The sequence below is a fragment of the Mytilus edulis genome, chromosome 3 (assembly GCF_963676685.1).
Source record: "Mytilus edulis chromosome 3, xbMytEdul2.2, whole genome shotgun sequence".
NCBI lineage: Eukaryota > Metazoa > Mollusca > Bivalvia > Mytilida > Mytilidae > Mytilus > Mytilus edulis.
The window spans coordinates 50507944-50522210 of NC_092346.1; the positions used below are offsets into that span (position 1 = coordinate 50507944).

Here is a 14267-nt window from a genome sequence, read left to right on the forward strand (position 1 = left end):
ATTATAGATTTTTTAAAATTTATATTACTTGCATTCAATTATTGTTTTGTGATTGATGAAAATTAAACTGAAATTATTGTTATTTGAGGGGTCCCAAAGGTATGCCATATGGTTTCTCAAAGTACCCACACGACGTACATAGGTTTACATATATTTTTAAGCTATGTACATGTAAGCCTTACAAGTGCTTTGTGAAATGAATTTTGTCGGTTACAATCCAAAATAGTAGGATTTTGATGGCCAAACACTATGAAAAGAGAATATGAAACTGGTCCCCTGTTAAATATTTTAACTACTAAGTTTTTGACCCCAAATAAAAATGTTTGGGTTTTGGGTTGGGTTTTACTCCACTGACTGCCTAAGAGGGGACCAGGCCCGCCCAAGTGATTCCCTTTATAATCAACAATTTTTTTTCCCACAAAAGGGGGGGGGGACCCTCTAAACCGCCTCTGCAATGGGAAGATTTGTGTTTTCTGTCTGTTTGTCCATCATCATCTCTCATCCACGGCTTATAAACTATTGGTAGATTTTCATTGAAACTTTCAGATTATCTTCTGTAACTAATGGCAGTGTGTATTTTATTTTATTATAATGACATTTTGGGGTTCCCAATTGAAAGAATGGGCCTTTTAAATACTTTGTTTTAACTTTTGGAAGCATCTCCTAAAATGAGTTAATCATATGAAGGATAGGTTAGTTTGAAATTTTTTTATTATGTTTTTATCCTGCTTTTAATCTTGTCTTAACAAGTTGGATCTCATTATGACAAAATTGTCATGACATTAATACAAATTTTCAATATATTCTACTTCAAGACAATAGTATATTACCACTGTAGCTTTGAAGTATATATGATTTTATCTGATTTTAGTGGTTTTTATCTGATTTTATTTGTTTTTATTGTAAAATCTTGTTATACCAAGCCTTAATATGATTGGGTTTGTTCGGAAACTAAAAAAATTTACTTTTACATGCAGATATTTATTTTCATAATGAGATCTGACATTTTTATGCTTTTAACTCTCTGTTAAATTCATAAACATTCTATTTCACCCTTCAACTATTGATGCAGTCCTTAGAAGATTGATCAAATTGTTAGATTTGTGGATGCAAGTTGAGAATCTGCTCTAACTAAATCTATGTTGATATCAGCTGAGCTAACCTATCCTTCTATATGAGTAATAAGATATAAGAAAAGAAAAAATCCATTCTTTGATTAGAGAACCTTTAGAAGTTATAAAAAGTAGTACACAATGTCGGCAGAGACTGAAGATTATTTGAAAGTATCTGGAAAGTCCCATTTAATCTTGATAATTGTGGGTTAAAGTTGTAGATGGATGAGCAAACATATCATACACTGAATCACTATACCACATTCTGGCCTAATGCATAAATCAGACTATAAAATAATAACTGAACACTAGTTATCTCCCTTCCTGGGTTCCACAAATAAATATAAAGATATACTACTTAATTTTAAAAACAAATAGCTTAGAAATTTGGAAGGAGTAAAGAAACTATATAGTTTAAAACAGCTTGAGGTTAAAAATGTGAATGAATGAAATGTAATCTGTTCACTGGAGGATCCTGAAATTTTCATAAAGGGAAAAAAAGGGGGGTGCTCACCGGTTGTTAGAGGGGCCTCCTCCAGTGGTACTTCCAGTGATTTCCTAAATAATCAACCAAATTTTTCCCACCTCTGCTATTTCATTGGTAATCTAATCATTTTTGCACCGATCAAGATATTTAGTTTGTTTTAATTACCCAGTAAATAAGTTGAGTAGTTCTCAAAAAATAATTTGTACATAAAATTGAGAATGGAAATGGGGAATGTGTCAAAGAGACAACAACTCGACCAAATAAAAAACAAAAAACAACAGCAGAGGGTCACCAACAGGTCTTCAATGTAGCGAGAAATTCCCGCACCCGGAGGCGTCCTTCAGCTGGCCCCTAAACAAATATATACTAGTCCAGTGATAATGAACGCCATACTAATTTCCAAAATGTACACAAGAAACTAAAATTAAAATAATACAAGACTAACAAAGGCCAGAGGCTCCTGACTTGGGACAGGCGCAAAAATGCGGCGGGGTTAAACATGTTTGTGAGATCTCAACCCTCCCCCTATACCTCTAACCAATGTAGTAAAGTAAACGCATAACAATACGCACATTAAAATTCAGTTCAAGAGAAATCCGAGTCTGATGTCAGAAGATGTAACCAAAGAAAATAAACAAAATTACAATAATACATAAATAACAACAGACTACTAGCAGTTAACTGACATGCCAGCTCTAGACTTCAATTAAACTGACTGAAAGATTATGATTTCATCATATGAACATCAGGCACAATCCTTCCCGTTAGGGGTTTAGTATCATACCATCATAACATATATGAGAAGAACATAACCCGTGTCATGCCAACAACTGTTTTTAAAAAAAATAATGTGTTTAGTTCCGATGCAAAGACCTTATCAGTGACTCAATATTAACGCCAAAATATGCAATCTTTAATGACTTGACAACAGTATCGTAATTATATCCCTTCTTAATAAGTCTATTCAAAGGTTTTGTAAGTTTCTGAGGTGAATACTGACACCTTTGTGCTTTATAAAGAATATTACCATAAAAAATTGGATGTGAAATACCTGAACGTATTAGAAGTCTGCATGTTGAGCTATATTTACGAATGATGTCTTTATACCGATGATAAAATTTAGTAAATGTTTGTACATGCATGTTTTAATATTTTTATATTATAGCTTTTACCACAGTTTTACATTGTATAAGAATTGTATTGTTTTTGGATGTCATTTTTAAAAGTTGAGACAAACTGAGGATTCTTTTTTTATATGGAATTCTATTATTTATTTATAAGTTAAGTAAGGACTAGAAAGCCTTAAGTTTATATATTAAACAAAGAATAGTCACTAAATGATTAAAAAATTTATTACATGTATCAAAAAATTTACATGATTTTATTTTAATTCATAAACTTTTATACGTAATTATATAGACTAAGAAATTACATTAGGATTATTTACCCCAATAATAAAAACAACCAGGAAAATAGATAGTATCCTCAGTACTGTCATTTATTTTGCATTATTGTAATATTTTGCTATTGATACCAAACCCATGATGCAGATCCTTTTCCTCCTTTTTATTTAAAGATAATTTACAACCGTGATCAAAAGCATATCACAAGTAACTGTTTGTTTGATATTTACACACATCTTAAAAGAAGCAGATTGTGTTTGGTTTCATTTGGTTATTTTGTATCATGTAGGATCATAATAATTGGTAATTAAAATTTATTTGGAAAATCATCTTATCTTAATTGTATCAGGATGACAAGTAAAGGGGGAAGAGGTTTATGTGGTCGAGGGTATGACACATGTAAATGCTTTAATTATATTTAATTATATTTAGTTATATTTATTTATATTTAATTATATTTCCATCACTTGGCGTCTATCATCATCATTGGCTTGGCAGTGTACCATCAGCAGAACTTAGGGATACTTAACCGGGTTGTCTTTTTAAAACTTTATTGTCCAAACTTTAAATGTACTGGATAGCTTCATATTTGTATGAAGATGCCAAATGGTCTTTTTATTTGACTAGTTACCCCAATTTTTATGTGTAATATGGACAACTATATTTGGTACAAATGTATATGGATTCATTGCTAGGTATACATATAAAAAAGAAGTGGTGCGATTCCTAATGAGACAACTCTTCACAAGAGACTAAATGACAAATTTACCACTAAGGAGTCTTTTATTATACAATAACATCAGTGGTCTTGTATTAGTGTGTTCGCCTCAAGTTGGAACTCTGGTATGTTAAAACCTAAACGACTTAAAAATTGGTATTTGCTGCTGCTCTTCTTGTGGATTGCACAAAGCAGGGTTAATATTCATGTACCTGTCCTGAATATGCATTTAATTGCCACAGGACTTTTAACAGCTGTCCATCATTACCATCATGAGAGATCGCCTAGCCTGACAAAGTCATGGTTCAGTGATTAATGTTCAGTTTTGGGATTAGGTATTTGTTTCTCTGAAACTAAGTAATTCATTATGTTTATTCAATGAATAGAATAATTGTAGGGTTCACACATCTGTTTGACAAGGTTCCTCTGACCTTGACCTTATTTTCATGGATATTTTAGTCCATAGTTTTTTTTTGCCTGCAACTTTTGTCACAGAAAGCTCGACATAGGGATAGTGATCTGGTGGCGGCAGCGGTGTTAGCTAACTTCTTAAAAGCTTTTTAATTTAGAAGGTTGAAGACCTGGATGCTTCATACTTTGTATATAGATGCCTCATGTTACAAGTTTCTGTCAGTCACATGTCCAATGTAATGTTAAATTCTCTCTTATTATTAGTAATAGGATAGGTATATTTGGTATGTGCGTACCTTGCAAGTTCCTCATGCCCGTCAGACAGTTTTCACTTGACCTTGACCTCATTTCATGGATCAGTGAACAAGGTTAAGTTTTGGTGGTCAAGTCCATATCTTAGATACTATAAGCAATAGGTCTTGTATATTCGGTATATTGAAGGACTATAAGCTGTACATGTCCAACTGGCAGGTGTCATCTGACCTTGACCTCATTTTCATAGTTTAGTGTTTATAGTTAAGTTTTTGTGTTTTGGTCTGTTTTACTTATATTGTATGCAATAGGTCTACTATATTTGTTGTATGGAATGATTGTAAGGTGTACATGTCTAGTGTGCAGGTGTCATCTGACCTTGACCTCATTTTCATGGTTCAGTGGTCAAAGTTAAGTTTTTGTGTTTTGGTCTTTTTTTCTAACACTATATGCAAAAGGTCAACTATATTTGGTGTATGGAAATATTTTATGATTTATATGTCAGTCACATAGGTTTTATTTGACCTAATTTTCACAGTACATTGCTCAGTGTTTAGTTTTTTGTGTTTTGGTGTGTTTTTCTGAAATTATAAGCAATAGGTCAACTATATTTGTTGTATGTATGGACGAATTGTTAGCTGTACATGTCTGCCTGGCATGGTTCATCTGACCTAGACCTCATTTTCATGGTTCATTGGTCAATGTTTAATTTTCTTGGTTAATGTTAAGTTTATATGACAGTTGTAATAAAGCTTTATATTTAGGACTATCAACATACTATAAATGATTGGTAAAGAAGGCGAGACATTTCAGCGTGTGCACTCTTGTTTTTATTAGGAAATATTTCTTAGAAGTGAAAAAGAGTTATAAAAGATATTCAAAAATAGGTTAACTGTATTTGGTATACAGAATGATTAAAAGGTTAACGTGTTTGTCTGATGAGGTACATCTGACCTTGACCTTATTTTCATGTTTTTTGGTCTGCATTGACTTTTCATGACACGGTTCCAACTAATGTGACTGTATCAGATTATTGTAAGGTGGTTTATCTGAAATTTCCGTTATTTTCATAGGTTATCGCAATTGATAATGTTGCCTGTTTTTAAACCCTATTTCTTTTTAAGGACTTTCAACACAGATTTCAACTATTAGACAGATGCCAAGTGATCAAGAAGAGCTCGCTTGGCCCTTATGGCCTTGTGAGATAAAAAGTACAGATCAGAGAGTACTCACAGTTTAAGTGACAAAACAATTAATAAAAAAATTATGTATCCAAGACTAAAATATCAATCGGTACACCTTCAACATCCAAAGAATAAAGTATAATAAAAGACACCATTACCAGTCAGAGAAAAACATGACCTTGTTGCACAGCCAAAATATAGGTATCTACAGATTGTAGTACCCTGAAAAAACATATGTGTTATATTTTATATGGTTTTAATTTACTAATAACAAAATCAATACTTATACCAACAAAATCATTATCCAAAGATTTAACTACTGTGTTGAATAGGTAAACCTTTTAGATTTTTTTATTCAAATCGTATCTAAATTTCCAGGCTTGATTAACAACATCAATGTAAAATTTAGGATGTTCTATTTCATTTGAAATAAGTTTTCTACAGGACCAGTAAAACTTGCACACCAAATATTTGTATTTATGAGTTAACTGCAATTTCAGTCATGTTGACATATTTGTAGATCTTATCCTGATCATTTTCCTTTTTAGAAGAATTTTCTTGAGAAATAGCTGTTTTTATGATTTACGGACTGTGCGTCTGTTAGTTCGTTCACCTGCCAGTATGTCCCGCTTTAGGTTTAAGTTTTTGGTCAAGGTAGTGTTTGATGAAGTTGAAGTCCAATCAACTTGAAACTTCTAGTATTACCCGATAGTGCAAGTAGGGCATCCGTGTACTATGGACACATTCTAGTTTTGCTATTTTTTTGGTTTTTGTTCACTTATAGTTTTGATATTGATGGCAAAGAATAAACAAGTAAAACTATGAGCTACTGCTCACTCAGTCTGATGATACCCTTACTGTGACTGCATTATATCAATAGTATAAAAAGATGTAATTGTTTGGAAAACAGGAAGTTGTTGATTGATGAATCTGAAAACCCATCACAGGGTATAGCTGACTTTGAACCCAAATTTCAGAAATCATTGTAATGTAGTTCCTGAGAAAGATGGGACAAAAAATATCCATGGAACCAAGGGTGGACAGATGAGCCCGACCTTTTTAAAAAATTACTATGGTCTAATCATTTATAGCTTGTTAAGTCTTTGGAGTGATTTAGAGATGAATATTATTTTCCATTTTAGACTACATGTTGACCTCTACATTTTTTCATTTTAAACTTTTATTTGCTGTCTCATTCATTTCCAACCTTTTGCCTTACTTGTACTTTCTGATTAACTTTTAACCCTGCCACATTCTGTATGTGCCTGTCCCAAGTCAAGAGTGTAATTCAGTGGTTGTCGTATGCTGTTGTGTAGCATATTTGTTTTTCATTCATTATTTTGTACATATTAAAATTAGGCGGCAAGTTTTCTCGTTTAAATAGTTTTACATAAGTCATTTCCCGGCTGACTATAGGGTATGGGCTTTGCTCATTGTTAAAGGCCATTCAGTGACCTATAGTTGTTAATTTGTCTCATTTAGTGACTCTGATGGAGAGTTGTCTCATTGACAATCGTACCACATCTTCTTAATGTTTAATATCAGACTTCCATAATTTGTTGCAGCTAGAAGTTGTAGCTATGCCACTGGAAATGCTAGATCATTTTGACATTTTCTTAAAAAATTAGAGCTGACACAAGGTTGATATTTAAAGTTTTTTTATTCATTCAACTTTTAAAATCAATGTCATTAAACTAAATGCTAAAAAGGATTTTTTTTTTTTGCTTGTCAGATGCAATTGTTGCAAGCTTCTTGTTCTCTACTGAGCCAGTGCAGTGTACTCCCCCATGTTGAGGAGCTGGAGTATTGCATGACCTTTCCCTTTCTCTGTAACCTTGACAACCAGAATTGACGATACATGATGACCATTGTCCCCAATCACTGAATTTTCCATTGACAGCTGTCAAGAAAAAAGCAATTATTAATTTGTGTTGTATGTAAATAAATATAATACACAATATGGTTCCTGTATCTCTTGCTCATGGTTTATTTAAACATTATTTTTAAATGTCTGGCAAAATTTGCAATTTCTTTCAAGTGATCAAAAAACCCTCTTTAAACAAGAAGTCTAAAAGAACAAAACTTTTATTTCCATCTATGAACATATTTTCTTAAGTGGTATGACACATTTTTATATTTCAATATACTTACGACAAGGATGGTCATTACAACTGACAGAATTCACACCATCTCCAACACAGTCGGTTCCGCCAATTGCAGTGGCAGGATTATTACAACTTCTGTACTGAGATTGCTTTCCAGTGAGTGACCTTTAACATTGAATAAATATAAAGTAGACAAGTATGAACTTAGAGTAGACAATGAAGCCTGCCTTGGGTTGCAGGATGTTTTTTAGCTGTGGTGACCTTGGGCTGTTTTCTGCAGTGCAAAAATCATTATGGTTAATATGTTCAGTCAAGTAACTAACAAAACTGATTTATCTTACTCTGGTTTGTTCACAGATCATATATATGTCATGGTAAAGTTGTTATGCAAATTTAGTTTACCATGTATGAATGTACAATATTTGACACCTTCACGCTTTACAAGAACAAAGTGATTAGAATTATGATAAAAAATTAATTATTCTATTAATACTTTCTTTTCAACTTCAACAAGATAATGTTCAATATAATTTTCTGATCTCAAATAATTTCACCAGTGATTTCAAACAATATTTGAGAAAGATCGATATGATGCATAATTTATATCATATATATAGAAGCTATCAATACCTCCACATGCGACAGAACATTCCTCAAATGCTGACCAGCTTGACCAACCACCATTTACAGGTATTCTGGATTTGAATGGAAGCTGATATCCTGCACCCCAACCCTGTAAACAAATACAAATGTATAAATAATTAGGTAATGTGTCTCTTTAGCTTTCTGTGTAGCGGTTTGCTGAAATTGTTGTCTGTCTTTTAAAGATATTATTAAACCATCAGAATTTGTTAAAAATTGTCTTTTCAGGGCATTAATTCATCATTTTGCTGTGTATAGTTTTACTTCTATCTATAGAATTTTATTTGAATATCTACAAAAAAATTGCTAATTTTGGTCAAATCTGAATTTAGGGCAACAACCTCTTACAAGTTGTAGTCTTTTTTGATATTTTTGATTTGCTGATCATTTTGTTGCATATAGTTTATAGCTATCTATCATAGTTTTTTAAATGACTCTGCAAAATCCTAAAAGATAGTCATATATCATCATTAAGGACAATAATTCCTGTAAGAAGACTTTCATGATTTTCTATTATGTTGCATTTTTGCACATCTTATACTGATAGTTATTTTGCAGTTTAAAGTATATATGTATAACTTTTTAAATTACTGTTTTCAACATAAAAGGCAAACATGTTTAGAGATCAAAATCCTTATTAGGACAATAACTCTTTCAAGGAGTCAATGAATGGGTTTAGCTATTTGGTAAATTTGTTGACCTTGACTTGCTGATTATTTCAATGAGAACAATGCATTTTTTAAGATAATAGGCAAAAATGCACAAATTGGCCATACTCATTACTTAAGGGCAATAACTCAAATTTGTCTGGTCATTTTGGTGTACATAGAAAGTTGGTATAGATCTTGAAATAGTGATACATCGTCAGATCCACCGTTATTGACGTCTTGACAACGCCTATTGTTGTATGACGTCAGAGAGTGAAACAACGTTTATTTCACATGTGAAATTATCGGTTTTTATTTAACTGGGAAATCAATGTAATTCATTGCAACCAATGGAATAAGTAATGTTTAGTTTTATTTCATTTGAATATTATGGACTTTGTTTTAAAAATACTGTTCAAGCATTATAGGTTTATTCACAGGTTTCCAACTTTTTTCCACGAGTTCACTTGTTTTAGTTGGTTTTTCCTGTTTGTTGGGATCAGTGAGAGTTGATTATAGCGATTTTGCCATTTTTAGCTCACCTGGCCTAAAAGGCCAAGTGAGCTTTTCTCATCACTTGGCGTCCGGCGTCCGGCGTCCGTCGTCGTCGTCCGTCGTCGTCGTTAACTTTTACAAAATTCTTCTCCTCTGAAACTACTGGGCCAAATTTAACCAAACTTGACCACAATCCTCATTAGGGTATCTAGTTTCAAAAATGTGTCCGGTGACCCAGCCAACCATCCAAGATGGCCGCCATGGCTAAAAATAGAACATAGGGGTAAAATGCAGTTTTTGGCTTATAACTCAAAAACCAAGGCATTTAGAGCAAATCTGACATTGGGGTAGAATTGTTAAACAGGTGAAGATCTATCTGCTCTGAAATTTTCAGATGAATCGGATAACCCGTTTTTGGGTAGCTGCCCCTGAATTAGTAATTTTAAGGAAATTTTGCTCTTTTTGGTTATTATCTTGAATATTATTATAGATAGAGATAAACAGTAAACAGCAATAATGTTCAGCAAAGTAAGATTTACAAATAAGTCAACAAGACTGAAATGGTCAGGTGACCCCTTTGGGAGTTATTGCCCTTTATAGTCAGTTTTTAACCATTTTTCGTAAATCTTCGTAATATTTTACAAAAATCTTCTCCTCTGAAACTACTGGGCGAAATTAATCCAAACTTGGCCACAATCATCTTTTGGGTTAGTAGTTTGAAAAATGTGTCCGGTGACCCGGCCATCAAACCAAGATGGCCGCCATGGCTAAAAATAGAACATGGGGTAAAATGCAGTTTTTGGCTTATAACTCAAAACCCAAAGCATTCAGAGCAAATCTGACATGGGGTAAAATTGTTTATCAGTTCAAGATCTATCTGCCCTGAAATTTTCAGATGAATTGGACAACCCGTTGTTGGGTTGCTGACCCTGAATTGTTATTTTTAAGGAAATTTTGCTGTTTTTGGTCATTATCTTGAATATTATTATTGATAGAGATAAACTGTAAACAACAATAATGTTCAGCAAAGTAAGATTTACAAATAAGTCAACATGACCGAAATGTTCAATTGACCCCCTTAGGAGTTATTGTTCTTTATAGTCAATTTTTAACAATTTTCATAAAATTTGTAAATTTTTTCTAACATTTTCCACTGAAACTTATGGGCCAAGTTCATTATAGATAGAGATAATTTTAAGCAGCAAGAATGTTCAGTAAAGTAAGATGTACAAACACATCACCATCACCAAAACACAATTTTGTCATGAATCTATCTGCTTCCTTTAATATTCACATAGACCAAGGTGAGCGGCACAGGCTCTTTAGAGCCTCTAGTTTAGTAATCTAATGGGACACCATTGCTTTCGATGAACTTATGAAGTAAAAGAGCAACAAAATCCAAATATTCAAGAGTTTCGATTAAGAGGTTCAACGAGGCAAACGATAGTCGGGCTAATTAAATTATTGCAACAGTACTTTACCGTTGTTCAATGAAAATACCCATCAAGGTAGCATATAAAAACCGAGGGAATCTCATTATTTAAAAAGAAGCGAGACATGGGCTCTCGGTCATAAAACTTTACTCAGTACTCCAAGTACAAAGAAAGTGCTCAAAACACAAAATCAGTATTTTGATTGGTTGATTCTTGAGTCTGAGTACAAAAATCGTGCTCGAAAGTTTTATGACCGCAAGGCCTGGCTTAATTGTGAACAGGATAGAAGTCTCCTCTTTTGCATGCATCACCCTCAATGTACATCCATGCACACTTCGTCAAAATGACTCAGTTTGGAAAAGGATACTATAGTTACAAGAATGCATAAGGTGAAATGTCTCGTAACCTAACCATTGATATAATGTTGATAGTTCTAAATTGATATAGCTTTACTACAACTATCGTATAAACTTAACATGATCCAAGAAAATGGGTACACATAAAGGCAATATTTAATTAATTTATCAATGTTCAAATCGCATAAATCGAAAACAAACACTAAGGTAATTACATGAACTTCAAAACCAGCGAGATCGAATGCGTCGACATTGTAAGAAGCATCTGCCATGCACCACAATTCGAATCCAATTTGTAAGTCAAAAAGTTACAATCAGTACAGCTTAGATGATCACTGTTAAATCTAAAGAACTGAGGCTACGAAAACATTCTAGTATCATTAGTGAGTTGAGACACATAGTGATACCGTATATATCGTAACAGTAAACCAATTCGTGATGGTGACGGTAATAACAATGAGGTGTTGATTTTAGTCGGTCCTCGTAGCTCTGTTGATTCAGTTGAGATATGAAATCACACATACATGGTGGTACAGATGGCATCATACTGCTAAGAAATTAAAAATTCCTTTTAAAATTGTTACACGATGATGACTGCTGTACCCATGTTTTGACTATTTTATTTATTATATCTGTTTAGTTCACGCATCATTGTAAATATAACAGAACTTGATGAGACTGTCATCAAAGTGAGAGGGTTAGCCCTAAAAACCAGGTTTAAATGATCCACCATTTTCTATATTTGAAAATGTCTGTACCAAGTCAGGAATATGAAAGTTCTTGTCCATTTGTTTTTGATGTGTTCTGTTATTTGATTTTGCCATGTGATTATGGACTTTCCGATTAGATTTTCCTCTAAGTTCAGTATTTTTGTGATTTTACTTTTTGCCATATACACTAATTTGAAGTCGTCCATCTGTGACAATATCAAAGAAAAGATCAAGATACAAATTAGACATTCTAGTCTTGGTAGTATTCCAAATATCAATGTCGCTGGAACAGGACATGATCAATATATCTGAAAGAAAAAAGAAAAGATGTTTGCATGATGTTTAATTATTTTTTTTGGCGTTGAGAAGGTTTTGGGTTAAATCTGCTTTACATGACTGAGTGCAATTACAAGTCGGCACAATCAGTTCACAAAAATAAAGACAACAGAAGTATATCGCTGTTTTTGTCAGCATAAATGGAATCATCAATAGCTTGGCAGAATGACGAAATTATCACATCCATCCAGTCACATTTACGAGGGATTTGGTTCTAACATGTTCAAGTTCATGTTGAACACAGCTATCTCATCGAACTTGAAATAGAGGATGCATTACATACAATTAAGTCTCATAGCTTGGATTACATTTAGAAATTTACAATGAAGGTCTGTTGCGATAAAAAAAAAAAAAAACCATTAAGACAAAGGAGATGATTTCAGCTTCCAAAATTGTGAAATTTCCATTTCTATGTAGCAAAGTGCATTCGGCGCCTCTTTAAGGTGCATACATCACACGGTTTTTGTAATATACCAGAGATTGCCTTTCCTATCATGATATGCTTGATTTTGAGATGATGCTCTAGATAGAAAACAATTATTTTCCAGTGTTTTGTTTTTAATATGATGAACGTTTTCATTGGCTGGCGTAAATTAATTGTCTTGGTTACGGTGTTTGGGTTGTTTTAAATTTCTCTCGTGTTGGCACTGTAGCATGCCTGACCTCTTGTTCTTTATGAGTTTCTTCACAAGTTTTACTTTTATTTGCAATCTCCTGTAAGACAATGATAAACTTTCCGTTTCTCGGCAGTAACATATACCTTCTTGCTCCATTGTATGGCGTTCATGTATCTGTTGCTTTAAGAAGAATGTGCTCCTTAAACATAATCAGGATCCTGTAATTCAGTGGTTGTCGTTTGTTTATGTCTTACATATTTGTTTTTCGTTCATTTTTATACATAAATAAGGCCGTTAGTTTTCTCGTTTAAATTGTTTTACATTGTCTTATCGGAGCCTTTTATAGCTGACTATGCGGTATGGGCTTTGCTCATTGTTGAAGGCCGTTGGTGACCTATAGTTGTTAATGTCTGTGTCATTTTGATTTTTTGTGGATAGTTGTCTCATTGGCAATCATACCACATCTTCTATTTTATATAAAGTGTTCCAACAAATTTTTAATGAATAGCGACTGATATTGACACTAGATACGTGTTACGGTCACCATATTCACGAACTGGTTTACAAACGATGTGTCGGTGTTTTATGATGAAATTACATCCGATTTAATAAGACACTTTTTGACAGCATTGTACACACGTCTAAATATACATTTTTCAAAGCAAGTTTTAAGCAATAGACAGGAGACGTTATTCTGAAAGAGTTAATAGCTTTAAGGACAAGATTAAGTAAATACCTATAAATCGTTTATGACATCTAGTACAACAGTTCTAGTCATGCTACTTCCCAGTAGAGATACGATGCCAGCATCCATGTCAAAGGAAAGCATTGGAGTTCTTGAACCGACTGGGCTTTCTGGAAAAATCTTGGTTCAAATGATTTTGTATAAAACAGCAGTAAAAAACATCTTAAAAGTGGAGAAGTGTAAGTTTTGGAAGATTAAAAACCCTCTGGGTAAACATTACATTCTCAGTCAATCATAATCTGGAAGAGCGCCAAAATGTTTGAAGACTAGATATGTACCTAATGACTTAAACAGTCTCATAACGAATTCTTCATATATCTCTGAGACTTCGGACTTTAAAACGCACTTATGAACATTACGAGAGGCGAAAGATACCAAAATTCAAACGCATAGGTAGAAAATAAACTGACAACGCCATGTTAGTTAAAGAAACAGACCAAATGACAAACAACAATAAGCAAAACACATTAGAGAAAACGAAAGACTGAGCAACGCGAACTTCGCCAAAACAATGGGTGATCCAAAGTGTTCCAAATAGGTAGGCAGATCCTGCTCATGCTCAGCATGTGTCACCCGTCGTGAGGTTCAAACCTGATGATAAGTCGAATCCGGTA

At 33.3% G+C, this 14267-nt stretch overlaps 1 protein-coding gene across 1 annotated transcript; it reads right to left on the reverse strand.

The window, feature by feature from the left end:
* Positions 1 to 7261: 7261 nt before the first annotated feature.
* Positions 7262 to 9210, reverse strand: LOC139515307 (thrombospondin-2-like). The gene is made up of 4 exons (XM_071304875.1): positions 9098 to 9210; positions 8303 to 8405; positions 7719 to 7837; positions 7262 to 7467 (listed from the first exon to the last, which is right to left on the reverse strand). The coding sequence occupies exons 2-4, from the start codon at positions 8320 to 8322 to the stop codon at positions 7262 to 7264; spliced, it is 345 nt and encodes a 114-aa protein (XP_071160976.1). The 5' UTR covers positions 8323 to 8405; positions 9098 to 9210.
* Positions 9211 to 14267: the final 5057 nt, after the last annotated feature.